At 44.0% G+C, this 19522-nt stretch overlaps 1 protein-coding gene across 1 annotated transcript; it reads right to left on the bottom strand.

Moving 5' to 3' along the window:
• Positions 1-18444: 18444 nt before the first annotated feature.
• On the bottom strand, positions 18445-19038 carry LOC103647063 (E3 ubiquitin-protein ligase RZF1). Its single transcript, XM_008671630.2, has one exon. The coding sequence runs from the start codon at positions 19036-19038 to the stop codon at positions 18445-18447; it is 594 nt and encodes a 197-aa protein (XP_008669852.1).
• Between the last annotated feature and the right edge of the window lie 484 nt (positions 19039-19522).

Below are 19522 nucleotides of genomic sequence, written 5' to 3'. Positions count from 1 at the left end.
CCTGTTCAGAGCACTATTCTATCTCTGAACGGGACTCAGCTGAGGCAGCCATGCAAGATGCTGCACGGCGTGCGCTTTCGCACTACTGCTCGGTTTTCGGTGGGGCAGCTGACGGTCTTGACCTGAAGTATTACCCTCGCCGTTCATCTGGCAGCACAGGAGGCGTGATTGTCTCACCTGTCGGTGAGGGCAATCCTAGGTTGAGCAGCACAGTCAACCTAGCCGCCGTGCTAAACACGGAGCTGGACCATGCACTAGACGAGCTGAGTAGGGCTCGTGCTGAGGTCGCCCTGCTGCGGGCTGAGCGCGCGGAACGTCGTTTTCTGGACGGTGGTTCCCCCGCTCCCGTTGGGACTCAGCACCCGTACCGCTCACCTCAGCGTGGACACCAGTCTTATGGCAATCCCGCCTGCAAGACCAAGATCAACCTAGAACCATAGATCGTTAGAGTTGGATCTTGTAATTAATACGAAATAAATATATACATGGAAGCTTCAGTCTTAGCGTTAGTCTCGGTCTTAGTTAGTTTTAGTTAGACAGGGTAGTTTGCTATATCCTGTGCATCTATGTTTGTCATGATGAACTATGTTTGGTTTGGATCTTTGTAATGATTGTCACCAGAGTGTGGGTATCCCCTGCATTTTGGTTTACATACTATGTCAATAAAGTTAGTTATATAGTTGGGAAACCCATTATTCTCCTTTCCTCTTTATCTGAGAAGCTGTGTGGTCTGTGTTGGAGATCAGTGAAGATGCTCATCTGTTCAGTGCTGTTGGAGAATTCTATACTCTTTTCTTATGCTGCAAGCTTTGCCAGATCAGTTCTGATGTGTGGTTGCGTTCTGCAGATGTCAGAGAACAGGCGTAGAGGAGGAAGGCGTGCTCAGCAGGAGCGAGCCGCTCCGCAGGATGAGGTGCCCCAGCAGCAGCACCTGCCGCCCCCGCCCCCGATGTCGATTGAGCAGATGTTTCTGATGCAGACTCAGGCAGTTCAAGCCATCGGTCAGACTCTGGCCGCCATTCAGCAGCAGCAGCAGCAGCAACAGCAGCAGGCTCCACCCCAGCCTCAGATGCCTCAGATGCCTAGAGACAAGCGTGCTGAATTCATGAGAGGTCATCCACCAACGTTCGCTCATTCTTCTGACCCCATGGATGCTGAAGATTGGCTGCGCACTGTGGAGCGGGAGTTGCATACCGCTCAGTGCGATGACAGGGAGAAAGTCCTGTATGGTCCCCGTCTGTTGAGAGGAGCAGCCCAGTCATGGTGGGAGTCTTACCTCGCCACCCATGCCAACCCCGACACTATCACTTGGGAAGAATTCAGAGGTAGCTTTCGTCAGTACCATGTTCCTGCAGGTCTGATGACAGTGAAGAAGGAGGAGTTCCTGGCCCTTAAGCAAGGGTCATCGTCTGTCAGTGAGTATCGAGACAGGTTTCTGCAATTGTCTCGCTACGCTCCCGAAGATGTCAATACCGACGCCAAGCGACAGTACCGTTTTCTGAGAGGCTTGGTTGACCCTCTGCAGTATCAGCTGATGAATCACACCTTCCCGACATTCCAGCACCTGATTGACAGAGCAATCATGACAGAAAGGAAGCGCAAGGAGATGGAAGATCGTAAGCGCAAGATCAGTGGACCCCAGCCTGGAAGCAGCAGCCGTCCCCGTTTCTCAGGCAATCAACCTCAGCAGTTCAGGCAGAACCAGCGTCCACCTCAGCAGCATCAGCAGCGTCAGCAGTATCAGCAGTTTCAAAGGCAGTACCCTCAGAATCAGTACCAGAACCGTCAGAGCAATCAGTCAGGAGGTCAGTTTCAGAAGCAGAATCAGCAAGCACCTCGTCTTCCTGCCCCAGCAAATCAGCAGAACAGTCAGGCAACACCAGCTCAGGTTGGAAACAGGGCATGTTTCCACTGTGGAGAGCAAGGCCATTGGGTGATGCAATGCCCGAAGAAGGCAGCCCAGCAGCAGTCAGGCCCCAATGCCCCAGCAAAGCAGAATGTGTCTCAGCCTGGAGCAGGCAATCGCTCTCAGCAGCGCTATAATCATGGAAGATTGAATCACTTGGAGGCTGAAGCAGTTCAGGAGACCCCCGACATGATAGTAGGTATGTTCCCAGTCGATTCCCATATTGCAGAAGTGTTATTTGATACTGGAGCAACGCATTCTTTCATTACTGCATCATGGGTAGAAGCACATAATCTTCCAACTACTACCATGTCAACCCCTATTCAAATTGACTCAGCCGGTGGTAGAATTCGAGCTGATAGCATTTGTCTAAATGTAAGTGTGGAAATAAGGGGGATAGCATTTCCCGCCAACCTTATAGTAATGGGTACTCAGGGAATAGATGTCATCCTAGGGATGAATTGGTTAGATAAGTATCAGGCAGTTATCAGTTGTGATAAAAGGACAATCAAGTTGGTGTCCCCACTAGGAGAGGAAGTGGTGACCGAGTTAGTCCCGCCTGAGCCGAAGAAAGGAAGTTGTTATCAGATGGCTGTCGATAGCAGTGAAGCAGATCCAATTGAAAGTATCAAGGTTGTGTCCGAATTCCCAGATGTGTTTCCAAAGGATTTACCGGGTATGCCACCAGAGCGGAAAGTTGAATTTGCTATAGAGCTTCTTCCTGGAACCGCCCCTATCTTCAAGAGAGCTTACAGAATATCTGGACCGGAGTTGGATGAACTTAAGAAGCAGATTGATGAGCTGTCAGAGAAAGGTTACATCCGGCCAAGCACCTCGCCTTGGGCCGCCCCTGTCTTGTTTGTGGAGAAGAAAGATGGTACTAAGAGGATGTGTATCGATTATCGAGCTTTGAATGAGGTCACGATCAAGAACAAGTATCCCTTGCCCAGAATAGAAGATCTGTTCGACCAGTTGAGAGGAGCCAGTGTGTTCTCCAAGATCGATCTGAGGTCAGGTTATCATCAGCTCAGGATCCGACCTTCGGACATTCCGAAGACGGCATTCATTACCAAGTATGGTTTATATGAGTTCACAGTGATGTCTTTTGGTTTGACCAATGCGCCAGCGTTCTTCATGAATCTGATGAACAGTGTATTCATGGATTACCTTGATAAGTTTGTGGTGGTATTCATTGATGACATTCTGGTTTATTCTCAAAGCGAAGAAGAGCATGCAGATCATTTGAGGATGGTATTGCAGAGATTGCGAGAGCACCAGTTGTATGCAAAGTTGAGCAAGTGTGAGTTCTGGATCAGTGAAGTCCTGTTCTTGGGTCACATAATCAACAAGGAAGGATTGGCTATGGATCCGAAGATAGTGTCAGACAGAGGAACGCAGTTCACCTCTCATTTCTGGCAGCAGTTGCATGAAGCCTTGGGCACGCATCTGAATTTCAGTTCAGCTTATCACCCGCAGACAGATGGTCAGACTGAAAGAACCAATCAAATCCTTGAGGATATGTTGAGAGCCTGTGCGTTGCAAGATCAGTCCGGATGGGACAAGCGATTGCCTTATGCAGAGTTTTCCTATAACAACAGTTATCAGGCCAGTTTGAAGATGTCACCATTTCAAGCGCTGTATGGAAGGAGTTGCAGAACTCCGTTGCAATGGGATCAGCCTGGAGAGAAGCAAGTGTTTGGGCCAGATATTTTGCTTGAAGCCGAAGAGAACATCAAGATGGTCCGAGAGAATCTGAAGATAGCGCAATCGAGGCAGCGAAGCTATGCAGACACAAGAAGAAGAGAGCTGAGTTTCGAAGTCGGAGACTTTGTCTATCTGAAAGTGTCACCGATCAGAGGAGTCAGAAGATTCGGAGTGAAAGGCAAGCTGGCACCCCGCTACATTGGTCCGTATCAGATTCTTGCAAGACGTGGAGAAGTGGCTTATCAGCTCAGTTTGCCAGAGAATTTGTCTGCTGTGCATGATGTCTTTCATGTGTCTCAATTGAAGAAGTGTTTGCGTGTGCCAGAAGAGCAGTTGCCAGTGGAAGGTCTTGAAGTCCAGGAGGACTTGACCTACGTTGAGAAGCCAGCTCAGATCCTTGAGGTTGCAGATAGAGTCACCCGAAGGAAGACCGTCAGAATGTGCAAAGTCAGATGGAGTCACCACTCTGAGGAAGAAGCAACCTGGGAGCGTGAAGATGATCTGATGGCCAAGTACCCGGAGCTCTTTGCTAGCCAGCCCTGAATCTCGAGGGCGAGATTCTTTTAAGGGGGATAGGTTTGTAACGCCCCGAATTTTTGCAGTTGAATTTTTTCTTTTCTTTACTCGCCAAAATTCGGGCGTTACCTTTCCCTTTTCTTTTTCCCTCGCTAAACCTTGACCTTTTCCAAAGTTCTAGCGGGATTCGGTTTGGAATTCCCGTGTAAGAAAAACCCTAAATACTTTATGTTGTTTGATGCACCATGCCGAACCTTGCATTTCTTTTGATTGCCTTGAAAGTGCAAATGCATTCATGTAGAAGGATCGGATTTCGAAAATGTTTTCTTTCTCTTTTCTTTCTCTTTTCTCTCTCTTTCTCTCTCCTCCTTTTTTTTTCTCTCTCCCGCGCCGTGGGCCGACCCCGGCCGGCCCAGCCGCCCCTGCGCGCCCCCCTGGGCCCAATAGGCCCAGCCGCCCCCCCCCCTCTCTTTCCCTTATCCCCTAACCCTCTCCCTCTCCCCCCCTCATTTTCTCCCTCCCCACCTAGGCCGCCGCCCCTACCTCCTACCCACCCCCTGCCCTAGGTAGCCGCCGCCGCCCCCTGCTTGCCGCGCCGCCCCCTGCCGCCGGCCGCCCCTCGCCGTCGATCCCCGACGCCGGTAAGCCCCCCCCTCCTCCCTCTCTCCTCCCTCCCCCATCCCCTCCCCCCCTTTCCCCATGGCCGGTTCGGCCGCCTCCCTGCCCCGCCGGTTCGGCCGCCCCGCCCCCCGGCTCGGCCGCCCCCTGCGCCGCCTCCCTGCCCCGCCGGTTCGGCCGCCCCGCCCCCCGGCTCGGCCGCCCCCTGCGCCGCCCCCTGCCCCGCCGGTTCGGCCGCCCCGCCCCCCTGCTCGGCCGCCCCCCTGCGCCGCCCGCGCCCGCGCCCCGCCTAGGGCCGGTTCAACCGCCCTAGGGCCGGTTCAACCGCCCCCCCCCTTTTTTTCTGTTTTTTTTATTTTTTTTATTTTATTTTATTTACTTTCTGTAATCATAATTACTGTATTTTAAGTAGGCTAATCACTGTTCATGCTATGGGAAAATAGGAAGTTTAATTTAAAATTCCGTTATGCTATTGATGCACGTAGTTAATTGTTTACCCTGTGCAATGTTGATCAACTAAAAGTGATTAGGTTTCCATTAGTGTATATGTAACAGAATTCTTTTGTTAAAAACCAATTGTGTCATTAGTGCATAAGATTTAACCCCCTGCGAGACCTTTCCCGTTTCTTTCTGACCATAACAAATGCGTTATCGAATGTCATACTTGATGCATATTCGCTTTATTTGTTATCTTGTATGGTGTACTGTTCTTTTGTATTAAATATGTGGATGTATGTATGTATGTTTGCGCTCGCATAGAGAACGATCCGGTCGAAGAGCCCGAGGAATTCGCAGGAGAAGCCCCTGAGCAGCAGTCGTTTGGTGGAGGCAAGTGTCCTTTGACCTATCTATGTCCTATTCATTCTTTAATTCACCTCCCGCTTTACACATTTATACCTAAGGATTGACTAGCTTTTGTTATCCATGTCCTTGTTTACCTATTTGGGTCGGATTATTACTACTTAGTCTGATGCTATTGCTCAACTCTAATCAATGAACATGATGTGATTATCTATGATACGCTGTTTTCCCGTTCTTCTTTATGATTATACTTGTGGTTTTCAAGGGGACTCGAGCGGTTTCTCGAGTGCCTCTCCGTAAGGACCTGTTCTATGGATGACCGCCCGGGAAAACAGTGCAACCATGAGGGTGGAATGGGGTGCCCTTAGCTGAATAATTAGAGGATCCGGGGTGTAGTTCACTTAGCCGTCGTGCCGTCAATGGGGCTCGGTGTATGCGGCTCGCTCTGCCAAGTTTGGGTTCGCCCCTTGGGGAGGAGTGCGGTGCATTTAGGAAACCTAACGGGTGGCTACAGCCCCGGGGAATCTTTGTAAAGGCTTCGTAGTGATGCCCTGCTGGATCACCTTGGTAGTGATCAATGGAGAGTCATGATCTCCGGGCAGAATGGGAATCACGGCTTGTGGGTAAAGTGCACAACCTCTGCAGAGTGTTATGAAACTGATATATCAGCCGTGCTCGCGGTTATGAGCGGCCAAGGGAGCTCCAGTGATTAGTGATACTTGATCAGAGACATCGTGGTACAGGTGGTTATGAGATTGATGGTTTTGGTTATGACTATGGTGCTGGTAAGTGGTATTCTTTCCGTTTGGAAAGGATACATTGGGTTAATAACTTGGGTTAATGTTAAAACCTGGCTTTCTACTAGTAAGTAATAACCTGACCAACTAAAAGCAACTGCTTGACTTATCCCCACATAAAGCTAGTCCACTACAGCCAAACAGGATACTTGCTGAGTATGTTGATGTGTACTCACCCTTGCTCTACACACCAAACCCCCCCCCCCCCCCAGGTTGTCAGCATTGCAACCACTGCTCAGGAGAAGATGAAGCTGTGGAAGGAGACTTCCAGGAGTTCCAAGATTACGACGAGTTCTAGGTGTGGGTTAGCGGCAACCCCCAGTCGGCTGCCTGTGAAGGCCGCGTTATCTACGTTTCTTTTCCGCACTTTGATTTATTGTAAGAACTATATGGACGTCTCAGACGTATGATGTAATCGACTATTTCCCTTATTAATACTATTTTGAGCACTGTGTGATGATGTCCATATTATGTAACTGCTGTGTACGTGAATAACTGATCCTGGCACGTACATGGTTCGCATTCGGTTTGCCTTCTAAAACCGGGTGTGACATTAGGCGGAGACCCGATGCGGCCACGTGGACTACTGCACGTGACGTAAGCCAATGGACAGAGACTGGCATAAAGCCTTTGGGCTACACCGCCCCTACATTTATTGCGGATAAGACGAGCGCCTGTCCATTCCAATGGCAGGCGGCGTGCTCATCGTTACTCACACGTTACCAAGAAAACGGTTGACGCTTATCAATACTGCGTGGACTACGGCCATCATGGCGCCCGGTGATTACTCAATTGTTATTAGTATTAATTATCCACATAATGTGTTCCATCCATTATGCCCCTGGGCCCACATGTCGAGGCTCAGCACCCTTGTATGTGCCTCCCTTAAACTATAAAAGGGAAGGCACACAACGTTACAGGGACAGGTTCTCTAAGCTCACACGCTCACAAGCTCTCAGACTCTCATATTCAATACAACATACACACAGAAAAGGTAGGGTTTTACGCTCCGGCGGCCTGAACCACTCTAATCCCTCGTGTCCTCTTGTGTTCATATACAATCCACATACATACTTGGATTAGGGCGGGTGCATTCCGCCACCCAGCCGGAGAATTTCCTCTCCGACACTCGGCAAAGAAGCTATTTGTCGAGTATTTTTTTGCTAAGCATTTTTTGTCTGGACTCGACCAAGAGCTTCTTTGAGACTGGCACTAGTAAAAAAACTCTATTCCTATGCTAAGGTATAATTTATACAAGAGGTTTTGGTTATCGAGCACCAATGAAAATAAATTGGCCATCCCGACTCGAGAAACTGCCAGAAGTAATCATATTTGTACTAGCGATTCTTAAGAAAACCGTTAGTACAAATCGTGCCATTTCTACTGATGATTTTCTTAAGGAAACCGCTAGTAATCATATTTGTACTGACGATTTCTACCAGCGTTTATAAGAAAACCACATGTAAAAATCATTTGAAATAATTTTTTTGAGCTTTTCAAATGACCTCGTAAGAAAAAACCACCAAAATAAAAATTGTAGAGCTCTAAAAGTTGTGAAATTTGTAGTTGACAACTTTTCATTTGAAATCATTTGGGGTATGAAAATTGGATCGGAATATGACAAACTTTATAATGCAAATTTTGCAAACGTCCTTGGATGAAAAATGTACCAAAATAATAGTTGTAAAACTTATAAAGTTATTTAACTTTGTAGTCGACAACTATTTTGTTTGAATAGATTTACAACTTCAAACAAACAATTTATACTCGGTTTGTACGTTCTAATACGTTGGCAACAAAATTGCAACCTAGACACAACTGAAATAAGTTTTTGCTGTTTTCAAATCCCAGTTTATGTTTCATACAAAGGATTTGTACTAGTGGTTTTCTTAGGTTAACCACTAGGGGAAATCGATTTTACTAGCGGTTGTCTTAACTGAACTGCCAAATACAAATCAATTTGCTACAATATTTTTTGTACCGGCATGCCAAAAAAGCACTCGGTAAATAATTTCGCACTTTGTCAAAGAGCTGGTTTTCGGTAGTGTGATATGATAGTAATAATGGACCGTCGCTTGGTTTGGGTTGTCTTGCTCTTGCACATCATTATCCTTCCTATTGAGAGGAGAGTAGAAGGTTTAGTTAGAACTCATTCTTCATACGTGTCCGATCCATGAGTGCACACGCGTTAAAGAAATAAGGAGTAACGACATATATGACACCATGCATGCATGCATTTTTAGTTTCTTACACATGATAAGGTTTCTTACACAACAAGTTTGTTTGATCAGAATTGGACTCAACACAAGAAAGTCATTAGTTTTTTTCAAGTAAAGGGACATAAGGGGGACAACATTGGGAAAAGCTTGATGAAAAGCTTGGTTGAATGAGGTTTAGACAAAAATAATGACTATAACGGTTGATAATGCATGTGCCAATGATAGTGGTGTTTCTTACTTGGGAAGGCAATTGCAGAAAACCAATATTGCAGATGGCAAATACATACACATCAGGTGCGCAACACATATTGTGAACTTAATTGTGCTAGATGGATTGAAATAATTGGATCTTTCTATGCAACGTGTTAGGGATGTAGTTCGGTATATTAAAAGTGGGACTTCAAGATTGATCAAGTTCAAGGAAATTGTAGAGGAAGAGAAAGTGGATTGCAAAGCATTTTTGAAGCTTGATGTCCCAACAAGATGGAATTACACATATCAGATGTTGAAGGCCACAATTGTGTATGAGGTGTTCATGAGAATGGCTAAATAGGAACTTAACTATGTAATTGAGCTATCTGAAGAGAGGCAAGGACGTGGTCATCCCAATGACTATGATTGGGAGAATGTAAGGCTATCCGCAAGCGTTCCCCCTAAATTTTCCCCCTAAATGTTACTATGCAGCCACGTCAGCAAGATTCCCTCCCCTATATTCACTCGTCACGCAACCGTTCCCCCTAAATTTTCCCCTATATATCCCTCTACTCATTAAATATACATTTACATATAACTAACATAACCAACTTCATTTTCTATTTATATTTTTTCCTTTTGACACGTCCGGCATGTTTCACTCGTATGAAATAAGGAAAAAATATATTTATTAATTTGTTTTAAATTACGCATAATATAGAATAAAACATTTCAGTTTACATTTAATTGGAAATTGCATATATTACTTCATAATTGTGGTCCGTTATAAGTTTTTAAAAAAAATGGGACGTAATATATTGAACGACGCTTACGTTGCAAGCAAACCCAAGCAGTCGTACGCACGAAGCCACGGTTGGCTTTCAACGAAAGCCACGAGCTTCCCCCTAAAGCCACATTGTTCTCGCCTATATATATGCATTCTTTCTCTTCACATATGTAGGCACAAACAAGACTACTTCATCAAGTTAGCCATTGTTCGGTATGTCTCACATGTATAGGCAAGATGATTCCGATTCGAGTGATAGTGATGACGAAACACTTATGCTTGTCAATCTTCTTACCCTAAACATTGAGGCTAGACGCCATCACCAACGACGGTCCGGTTTACCTCACCGCGTCATTCACAGGGATGATTTTGTTGGAGAAAACCTCATCCAACATCACTATTTCGGCCCGAACCCAGTGTATCCACCCCACGTGTTTCGTAGAAGGTACACACTTCATTTTATTGTAATAGGTTCTGATATTTTCATAGTATTCACAACGAACCTTTGTACATTTTTAGGTTCCGCATGAGTAGGCCTTTGTTTCTCCGGATTATGGAAGGAGTGCAACAGCAGGATACTTACTTTACACAAAGGGTTGACGCAACAGGCATGCTAGGACTCGGGCCCCTACAAAAAGTATGTGCGGCAATGTGGGTACTTGCTTATGGGTTACCTTCTGATGCGGTAGACGAGTACATTCAAATTGGGGAGTCTACCGCTAGGGAATGCCTTCATCATTTTTGTCGCGCAATCATTGAATATTTTAGTGGTTGGTATCTATGAACTCCTAATGAAGCTGACATAACACGCATCATGCACAATAGCGAGGCTAGGGGTTTTCCTGGAATGTTGGGTTCCATAGATTGCATGCATTGGGAGTGGAGGAACTGTCCTACGGCCTGGCGTGGTCAGTTTTGTGGCAGAAATGGTAGAGCTTCGATGATACTCGAAGCTGTAGCAACGTATGATCTTTGGATTTGGCATGCTTTTTTGGTATGCCAGGGACAAACAATAACGTAAACGTGCTGCACCGATCACTAGTATTTGACCCCATGACAACCGGTCGAATGCCACCAGTCAATTACACAATAAATGGTCATGCTTACAACTTCGGATATTACCTAGCTGATGGTATTTATCCCAACTGGCCAACTTTTGTCAAAGCAATCAGACACCCATATGAGGAAAAGAAAGTCTATTTCACACAGATGCAGGAAAGTTGCCGAAAGGATATTGAGCGTGCTTTTGGAGTTCTTCAAGTCCGGTGGGCGGTGTTGCATGGTCCAGCGTATGGTTGGGATTGTAATCGTTTAACTGAGATAATCACAGCATGCATCATCATGCACAACATGATTGTCGAAGACGAAGGACCGTTTGCTGCTAATATAGATTTCGGAGATAACACTTCAGGCATTGAACCATCTCAAATAATTGAAGAAGGACGGGTCAAATGGGTGATTAACCACTTCGATCTTCGTTGCCAAGAAAGATCGAGCTCACTACAAAATGATCTCGTTGAGCATTTGTGGGCTCAACGTGGAAGCATGTAAACATGTCGTTCCATAGCTACTTAGTTCGAACTTCAATTCAGTCATTGTGATGTGCACTGTAATGTCGTAGTTATGGGTATTCAAATAAATACCTCAATTCTATGAAAGATGTTTGGATATCCCACTTAATTGTTTTGTACATACATCATATTTCGTACCAAGTAAACCATAACACTACAATTCAGTACATACATCATATTTTGTACCAAGTAAACCATAACATACAAATGCATCAAAGAATAATGAAAGATGTTTCAACAGCCGACTTAATTATTTTGTAATACAACAGGATACAACATAACTAACAACCCTCATGTCCTTGTCGACCTATGGTTCCAACAAATTAATATTGTTCAGAAAAACAAATAACATAATCAACTTAGATACAAATTCTTAAATTGTTTCGTGCACCAGATGGGCGGCATGTCACACAACACAATGTTTAATCAAAACAAAATAGGAACTGCTGCAAGCGTTTTTTTGTTCCTTCATCATAATCCATACTTCTGGATCAACATCTTCTTCATTTGTTGACAGCAGCATCTGCAATCGTTTATTGGCCGATTCGAGTTCTTCATGTTTCAATTCCCTTTGTCGAATCCTTAACTTTTGTGCTTCCAATTCCAACCTCTTTTTCTCTATTTCCCTCTCTTCTTCTGTGCACTTTTCTTTCTTTTCAGACTTTTCTATGGACCACTGAATTTGTTTTTCAGTTATTTCTTGCAAACGGCTTAAGTATTCTGGAGATGAGGAAGATGCACCTTTCTTTCTCTCTAATTTACTATAATCACGACCATGGGGCCGTTTACCTGTCAAACCAGCAGATCCAGTATTAGATTCATGTGCATCAACCGATGGAGTACCAGAAGATCCAATTGATTTAGCATTTAATCCTTGGAACGAATGTCCTTGACGGATGCTCTCCCATTTCGGTTCCCCCTTCAGTTGATGCCAGCAATGCATATAATGGAATGGTTTGTTCTCCTCGTGTGCAAACAATGTAGCCGCCTTCGAAGTCTGCAAAAATAGTTGTTGAATTATAATATTTGGAGCACATGTTTACAATGAATGTAAGTACAACATGAAATAAATTGTGTACGATATGGCTAACATTGTCGTCGTCAGTTAAGCCACTTTGTTTCTCTCTTAGAACTCTTGCGTAGTAGCCTGACAACATATTCACATCTGCTCTAATCTTGTCCCATCTGCTGCTAAGTGCTCTATTTAGTCTACAAGGGAACTCCCCCCTTTGTTCGTTGTACCTTTTTTCAATTCAAGCCCAAAGCCCCTCCCTCCTTTGTCCAGTGTGCACAATATGGTCACTGCTAATTTGCAACCATGTAGTGCAAAGGAGAAGGTCTTCAGGACCAGTAAAGTTTTGTTCCTTGGTTTTCTTTTGTTTCTGAATAGGAGCTGCATTCTTTTCTGGACTATTTATGTCCTGAACACTATGTTCAGCATTTGAGTCCAAGTTTATAGGTAATGACGGTATAGTATTGGAACCCTGCAATGGTGTACTAGTATTTGAAGGAGGATAGGAATCTGGAAAAGGATTTACTTCAACTGAACCAAGAGGATTCCTGACAAAGTTCATGTAATGATTCCAATAGACTGCAGATTGTGAGGCCAAAATCATGGTAGATTGGGAACTAGTATTTCCTATCTGAATGGGAGCCCACATTGTTGTTGGACCTTGACCAGGATTAGGAAAATTCAGGTTTCCCATCATGTTGCAATCCATAGGTGTCTGGTGCATGAATGGCGTAGGCCATAACAGGGGTGGAGGGGGAAATTGCTGGCCAGTTGAGTTATTTGACATCGGTTGCGAAGATGTGGCATTGTTTGCTAGGTCCATTCTATTAGTTGTGCACATGGCAGAAATTTAGTTAAATGGTGTAAACTAAATGCAATCGACATAATAAGGTAAACATAACAACAGACGAAGCATTTATATCAGCACAATAATAATAAAAGGTTGTGATGAACTGTTTCACTAGGAACAACACCACATGAACACATCTTAGTCATCATAGTAGACATACTAGAGAATTCCTTACATCATTGTAGCTTATGGTCACTAGGAAGCACTTAGACTTAGACATAGATGACAACTGATATTGTCGTTGGCAAGCACACAACCTAACAGTTGCTTCCTGTACACGACTACTTAGAAGTTCAAAAGGATGTCATCTAACTTGAACTGGAATACATGGCTAATAAATATTCCAGTAGCTATTACGTGTAGACCTATCAGAATCGCTGAAGTACCACTCATCACTGACATCGGGGTAGTAGAACTCCTCTTCATCAACAAATGGATCAGTAATAGTTGGAGGGGTCGACGGAGTTGTAGGTTCAACACTTATGTCATCCCCCTCGTACTTAGCAATTTCTGGAAATGCTTGCACTTTTGCCTCTAAGGCATCTTGCTGTAGCAATTCTAGTTTTTCTTTCATGGCAAACAAGGTTCTAGCTACGATCTCTTCATCATGCATGTGGCCTAAAGCATGATCTACTAAACCACCCAGTGATTTGGTGGCATCCTCGGCACAGTCTACAAGGACTTTGACCAAAGCCTTCATGTTTTCTTCTGTCGAGGATCCCATGATCAAATGTGCTGCAAACAATTAATATATGAAGTAACAAGTGCATAACCTTAGAAAGCATATAGGCTTCATCTAATGAATAAGTGCCAAAATACAAGAACAAAAAATGTAGGCAGGGACATGTAATGATAATGAAAGCATGACTTATATTGAGGGGAGGAACATAAATAACATAATGGAAGCATGATATATCTCACATACTGATGATGAATGTTAACAGGCTTATATTGGTGAATAATAGGAAGAGAACTTGTACTTCTCATTATGTACTGATGAACTATATGAAAGAACAAACATATATTGTACCATGAATTGGTAACAAAGGATCACAAACCTGAGTAAGGAATTTATGAAGTCTTCAAGATGTCATATGTACTCTAGATTACAATTTATGAACTATAGAATGACCATGAAGTAGGCAGGGTTAAGGTTTGAGGAATTGGGGTTAACCCAGGATGAAGCATGGACTTGTTTTATAGTAGAAACGAAATTTTAGGTTCTTCAAACAGCACACATGAATTGAACCATTAACCGTGTCTACTAATGTGGAAACAGGTTAGTGTTGCAAAAAACTGTAACAACTACTACTTCAAACACATGATGAGGCAGACAATCAAGTTGCACACTAAATGAACAAGTCATGATTTGTACAGAACAAGAGGCAAATTTTTTTTTGTAGTTTTCATTTTTGTGTCATGTAGTACAAAATTGATTATAATAACTATAGAATGACCAGGAATTAGGCAAGGTTTATGTGTGAAGTATTGTTAGGTTGTTCAAACAGCAGACATATATTCAACCGACAGTAATTGGGTTCCATTGGATCATATAATCATCAATAAATAAACAGGATCGTGTTCCAAAAAACATTATAAACTCCTGCTTCAAACAGAACATGTGGCACACAAATAAGTGGAGTCATAAAAGGTTGCATATGTCAAACCGAAAATGACATTGCACCAGCTTTAAATTTCACTATGTAATCACAGAAGTAACCATTAAATTATGCCGACAGACATGAACTAAGCAAACAAATTGTGCCCCCAAATCTATGGTTGGTATTATGGCGGGTGTCAGACGAATCCCCCCGGACGCTTCATCTAAATCGACGCTAAGTACCCTTAATGAAACACGGGAGCAGATTCATGTACACTTATGTCAAAAGTTGATGAACTGTGTTAAGGAAACCCTAACCGATAGAGCAAATCCATGATCGCTTGTGCTGCACGTACTATTCGAATCCGGTCATTCACATGAGTTCGGTAAAGTACAGAACTGAAACGTACAAGTTGAAATATAACAGAACAATCAAGAATCTTGGAGGAGAAACAAGAACATGGTCGCACCTGAAGATCTGAAGATCCGGGCCGCAACAACACGAATCGAACCGATGAAGTTTGGATCTGAGGAAGGCATCGATGCTCCGAGAGGAAGGCAACGGATGCGCAGACGAACCGCCTCAATGGACTGTGATTTCTGGGCGCTTCGGCTTCCGAGGCGAACGGGGTTCACTACTCACGAACTGGACGTGCTCCTCGTCGTCCTCCTCGCCGCCGACCTCCACCGGTCGGAATCAGCCTTATGCCGGCAGATCCGCCGCCCTGTCGCCCAATGTCGCTCGAGTTCCAGAGAGGCGTCGAGAGGAAGCGAAGTCGACCGGGAACTTTCCTCGGTCTTGCGCGGGCGCTAGCTTTCGCGACAAGAACCCGTGGAGGAGTGAACAGTCGTCCGCTTCATCTGGCGTGAGAGAGAAGGGGAGCGCGTCGGAGAGTTGCTCGTAGGGCTCACCGTTGCGGGTGTTAGGGTGATACTGTAGCCCCTAAACACTCAACAGTGTTAGGGGACGGGAGGGGAAGGGGGCCACGCTGCAGACAGTCTAAAGTAGATGGCTGAACTTCTAGAGCATTTCCACTATCTTACTGTTTGTGTCTCATCTACTCTCCATGTCACTTGTAATACACTCTTTCATGAGATTGGTGAAATCCATTTGTTGATTAAATCTTGGATGGATAGTGAAGATACTTTGCAGCAGAGATGGGAAAGAGAATGAAAGAGAAATACGATAAGTATTGGGGAATTTGGCACATCAATAACAACACCATTGAAAGAGGACAGTTGCACAGAAGGAGAAAGGAAGGGGAAATGAAAGGACAAAGAGAAGGAGAATATTAATTTTCTTGTTTTTGTTACTGCATTTTTGGACCCAAGATAAAAGTTTTCACTATTCCATAAGATTACAGTTGAAGAGATATTTCGTGAGGAAAGAGGACAACTAGTTTTGGCAGCTATTAAATCTTGTATTCAAGAGCTATTCGAAGAATATAGTAATATCTATGCTCCAACCGAAGCAACAACCAAAACTGAAGTCACTGATCCAAATCAATCAAAGGGAGGTCTAGGACCAAGAGGCATGCTTAAAGAAAAAAATGACAAGAGGTTAAATATGTCTAAAGAATATATTTCAAACAACACTACCAAGTGGAAACTTGATAAATAAATGCTGAAGAATGCGAAGATACATAAAAGAAGCTTGATATTCTCACTTGGTGGAAGGAAAATGCCAATAGTTGCTAGTTTTGGCTCACCTAGCCCGTGATGTTCTTGCAATAGCAATCTCAACTGTAGCTTCTAAGTCTGTTGTCAGCACAAGTGGACGTATCTTAGATGATTTTTGTACCTCCCTTACTCCATTCATGCTAGAGGTTTTGGTATGTACACAAGAGAAGCCAAGGAGCTACAGGAGCCATAGCTATTTTTAGAGGAGCCGGAGCCCTACTAAAGGGGGCCTAAGTGATGGGTCAATTAGTAGAGGAGGCTATGCCCGAGGGTAAGGTTGGGGTAACGAGTGCCCGCAACCGCATAGGCGCGAATTTTGCATGGAAAATGCCGCTGCTTGCAAAGAATTTGTATTTCTGATTCTCGTAGGGTAGGTGGGGTCTACCCTATTTAAAAAAATTTTGTTGTTGTTTTTAATCCTTAGTTTATGTTTCATACAAAGGATTTGTGTTTTCTAATTAGGTCAACCAAATCGATTTCTACTATCAATTTGCTGTCGTGGGTGCTTCTTTGTTGTTGATTTGTCTTGCTCTTGCACATCATTATCCTTCCTACTGAGAGGAGAGTAGAAGGTTTAGTTAGAACTCATCCTTCGTACGTGTCCATGATTGCACACGTGTTAAAGAAATAAGGAGTAACATATATGACACCATGCATGCATGCATTTTTAGTTTCTTACACATCATAAGGTTGAATAAAAATTGTACATCTTGATGAGTTATACAACGGTGTTAGTTGGTAATTTTTCTTTTGAATTCATTTACTACGTCAAAATGTGATTTGAAATTTTTCTTTGTCTAGTGTAAAAAAGGACACTCTGCAAATAAACTCTTTGCCTAGTGTAAAAAAAGATACTCGATAAAGAAGCTATTTGCCGAGTAATTTTTTTTGCCAAGCATTTTTTGTCTGGACACGACAAAGAGCTTCTTCGCGACTTCAACTATTAAAAAAAGCTCTATGTCTACGTTGAGGTATAATTTTTACAAGCAATTTTGGTTATGGAGCACCAGTGAAAATAAATTGGCCATCCGACACGAGAACATAGCGTGGAAACACTTTTCACTAGTGATTTATTTAAGAAACTGTGCGTAGAAATCATATTTGTACTAGCGATTCCTTAAGAAAACTGCTAGTACAAATCATGTCGTTTCTACAGATGATTTTTTAAGGAACAACCAGTACAAATACGATTTCTACCGACGTTTCTTAAGAAAACGACATGTAAAAATCATTTGAAATCAAATTTTTTGGGATTTTCAAATGACCTCTTAAGAAAAAACCACCAAAATAAAATTTGTAGATCTTTAAAAGTTGTGAAAATTTGTAGTTGACAACTTTTTTATTTGAAATCATTTGGGACATAAAAATTGCATCTGAATATGACAAACTTTATAATGCAAATTTTGCGAACGTCCTCGGATGAAAAATGTACCAAAATAATAGATGTAGAACTTATAAAGCTATTTAACTCTTGCTGTCTCACACCCCCCCACAGGACAAGTACAGGTGGTTCAGGAGGAGCCACAAGGCGAGGAGTTCGATCTGATCTAGGTGGCGTTTCTCAGTTGACATTGGCGCCAACGATCCTTAGTTCATGTTATATTTATCTTTTATTTTTGTAAGTCTTCCGCTATGTAATAAATACTCTGATTATTGTGACATTTATCTCTATACACTCTGTAATTATATGTGTTGTCTTCTTTGGCGCATGTATGAGGTGCACCCGGCTTTGTCCCTTAAAACCGGGTGTGACAACCTCTATGCACGACCATGCCACAGGTCCACACGCCCGGTAGAAATCGTGCCATTTGTACCAGCGGTTTTCTTATGGAACCGCCGGTATAAATATGATTTCAGCTGACGTTTCTTAAGAAAAATGCATGTAGAAATCATTTGAAATCAATTTTTTTAGTTTTTCAATGACCTTATATGAAAAAACCACCAAAATGAAAGTTTTATATCTATAAAAGTCGTGAAACTTTGTAATTGACAACCTTTTCATTTGAAATCATTTGTACTATCAAAATTGCATATGAATTTGACAAACTTTAAAATATAAATTTTGTAAACGATCTCGGATGAAAAAGTACCAAAATAAAAGTTGTAGAATTTAAAAAGTTATTTAATTTTGTAGTTGATAATTGTTTTGTTTACAGCCTCCAACAATCAATTTATACTCGGTTTGAATTTTTTAGTTGTACAAGATCTGCAGTCGTCGTCTGATCTGATTCAATCGAGAATTTGAGTTGTCCATCTCCTCCTCGTCCTCCTCGACTTCGGTGTCCTCGTCGTCGAAAGTGGTGGGCAGCTGGTAGCGACAGAGAGGACAGACGGCGTTGCGATGGAGCCACTGGAAGATGCAGTGCTGGTGGAAGATATGGGAGCAGGGCATGGCCCGAAGCATCGACGTAGCTGCCGCGTCGTCCTTCTTGTGATCAGGACCAGCGATATCGGCCAATGGGTTGAGGCAGATGGCACAGTCGTCGTCGTGCTTAGCGGTTGGCACCACCTCCTTGAGCCCCAGGATGGCTTCGCTGTACGCGGGGATGCAAGGACGCTTGTTGTTGCGAGCAGCAGTGTCGTCCCCGGCGTCCTCGTGTGAGGGCGGGGATGGGGATGGGGATCGGGGACGGGTTCGAGGCCGGTGGCGATCAACGTAGGGAGCCAAGGCCAAGGCTACGTAGAGATCGTCCTCATCATCAAGATGATCCGGCCGACGGCCGCGGTTGGCGAGCTCCGCCCCGTCCCTGTCGAACCACTCTAACCACACCGGAACTGGATCCATCTCCGGCCGGTCGTCTAGCTACTAGCTAGTGGGCGGTGCAGTGGTGGCGGCGGGCCGGCGGCGGATGGCAAACGACGACGATGGGATATTTAGGAGCGAGGTTTCGATAAGCAAAAGCAGGAGGCCAGCTGATGGGGTTTCGATCTCAACTAGTCGCATATATAGACGAGGAGGACAGCTGATAACGATGCCTCTGGGGTTCCGATTCCGATCGATCCTAGCTGGGGATCACGGCCCGCAATCTATCTAGGAATGCATGGCCGTCGATCGGATATATCCGAGTATTGCCTCCGAGCAGCCATGCACCGCCACTGTTAAATCTTCATTTTATTCCATTCCAGCAGCCTGCGAGCAGCTAGCCATGCATATGCATGCGTAGCTCCCTTGTCTTGTCAGCCGAGTCCCACAGAATATTCATGACGTCATAACGCATGTCATTAACAAAATAGGAAGCATGCGAACCCTAAAGAATATCCACTTAATA

Source organism: Zea mays, chromosome 2 (genome assembly GCF_902167145.1).
Source record: "Zea mays cultivar B73 chromosome 2, Zm-B73-REFERENCE-NAM-5.0, whole genome shotgun sequence".
Classification (NCBI taxonomy): domain Eukaryota; kingdom Viridiplantae; phylum Streptophyta; class Magnoliopsida; order Poales; family Poaceae; genus Zea; species Zea mays.
The sequence above is the reverse complement of the archived record's forward strand: the minus strand, read 5'-3'. Positions and strand labels throughout refer to the sequence as shown.

What these genes read in the sequence shown, in the direction of transcription:
- LOC103647063 (XM_008671630.2), bottom strand. Translation starts at nt 19,038, where the DNA reads ATGGATCCAGTTCCGGTGTGGTTAGAGTGGTTCGACAGGGACGGGGCG.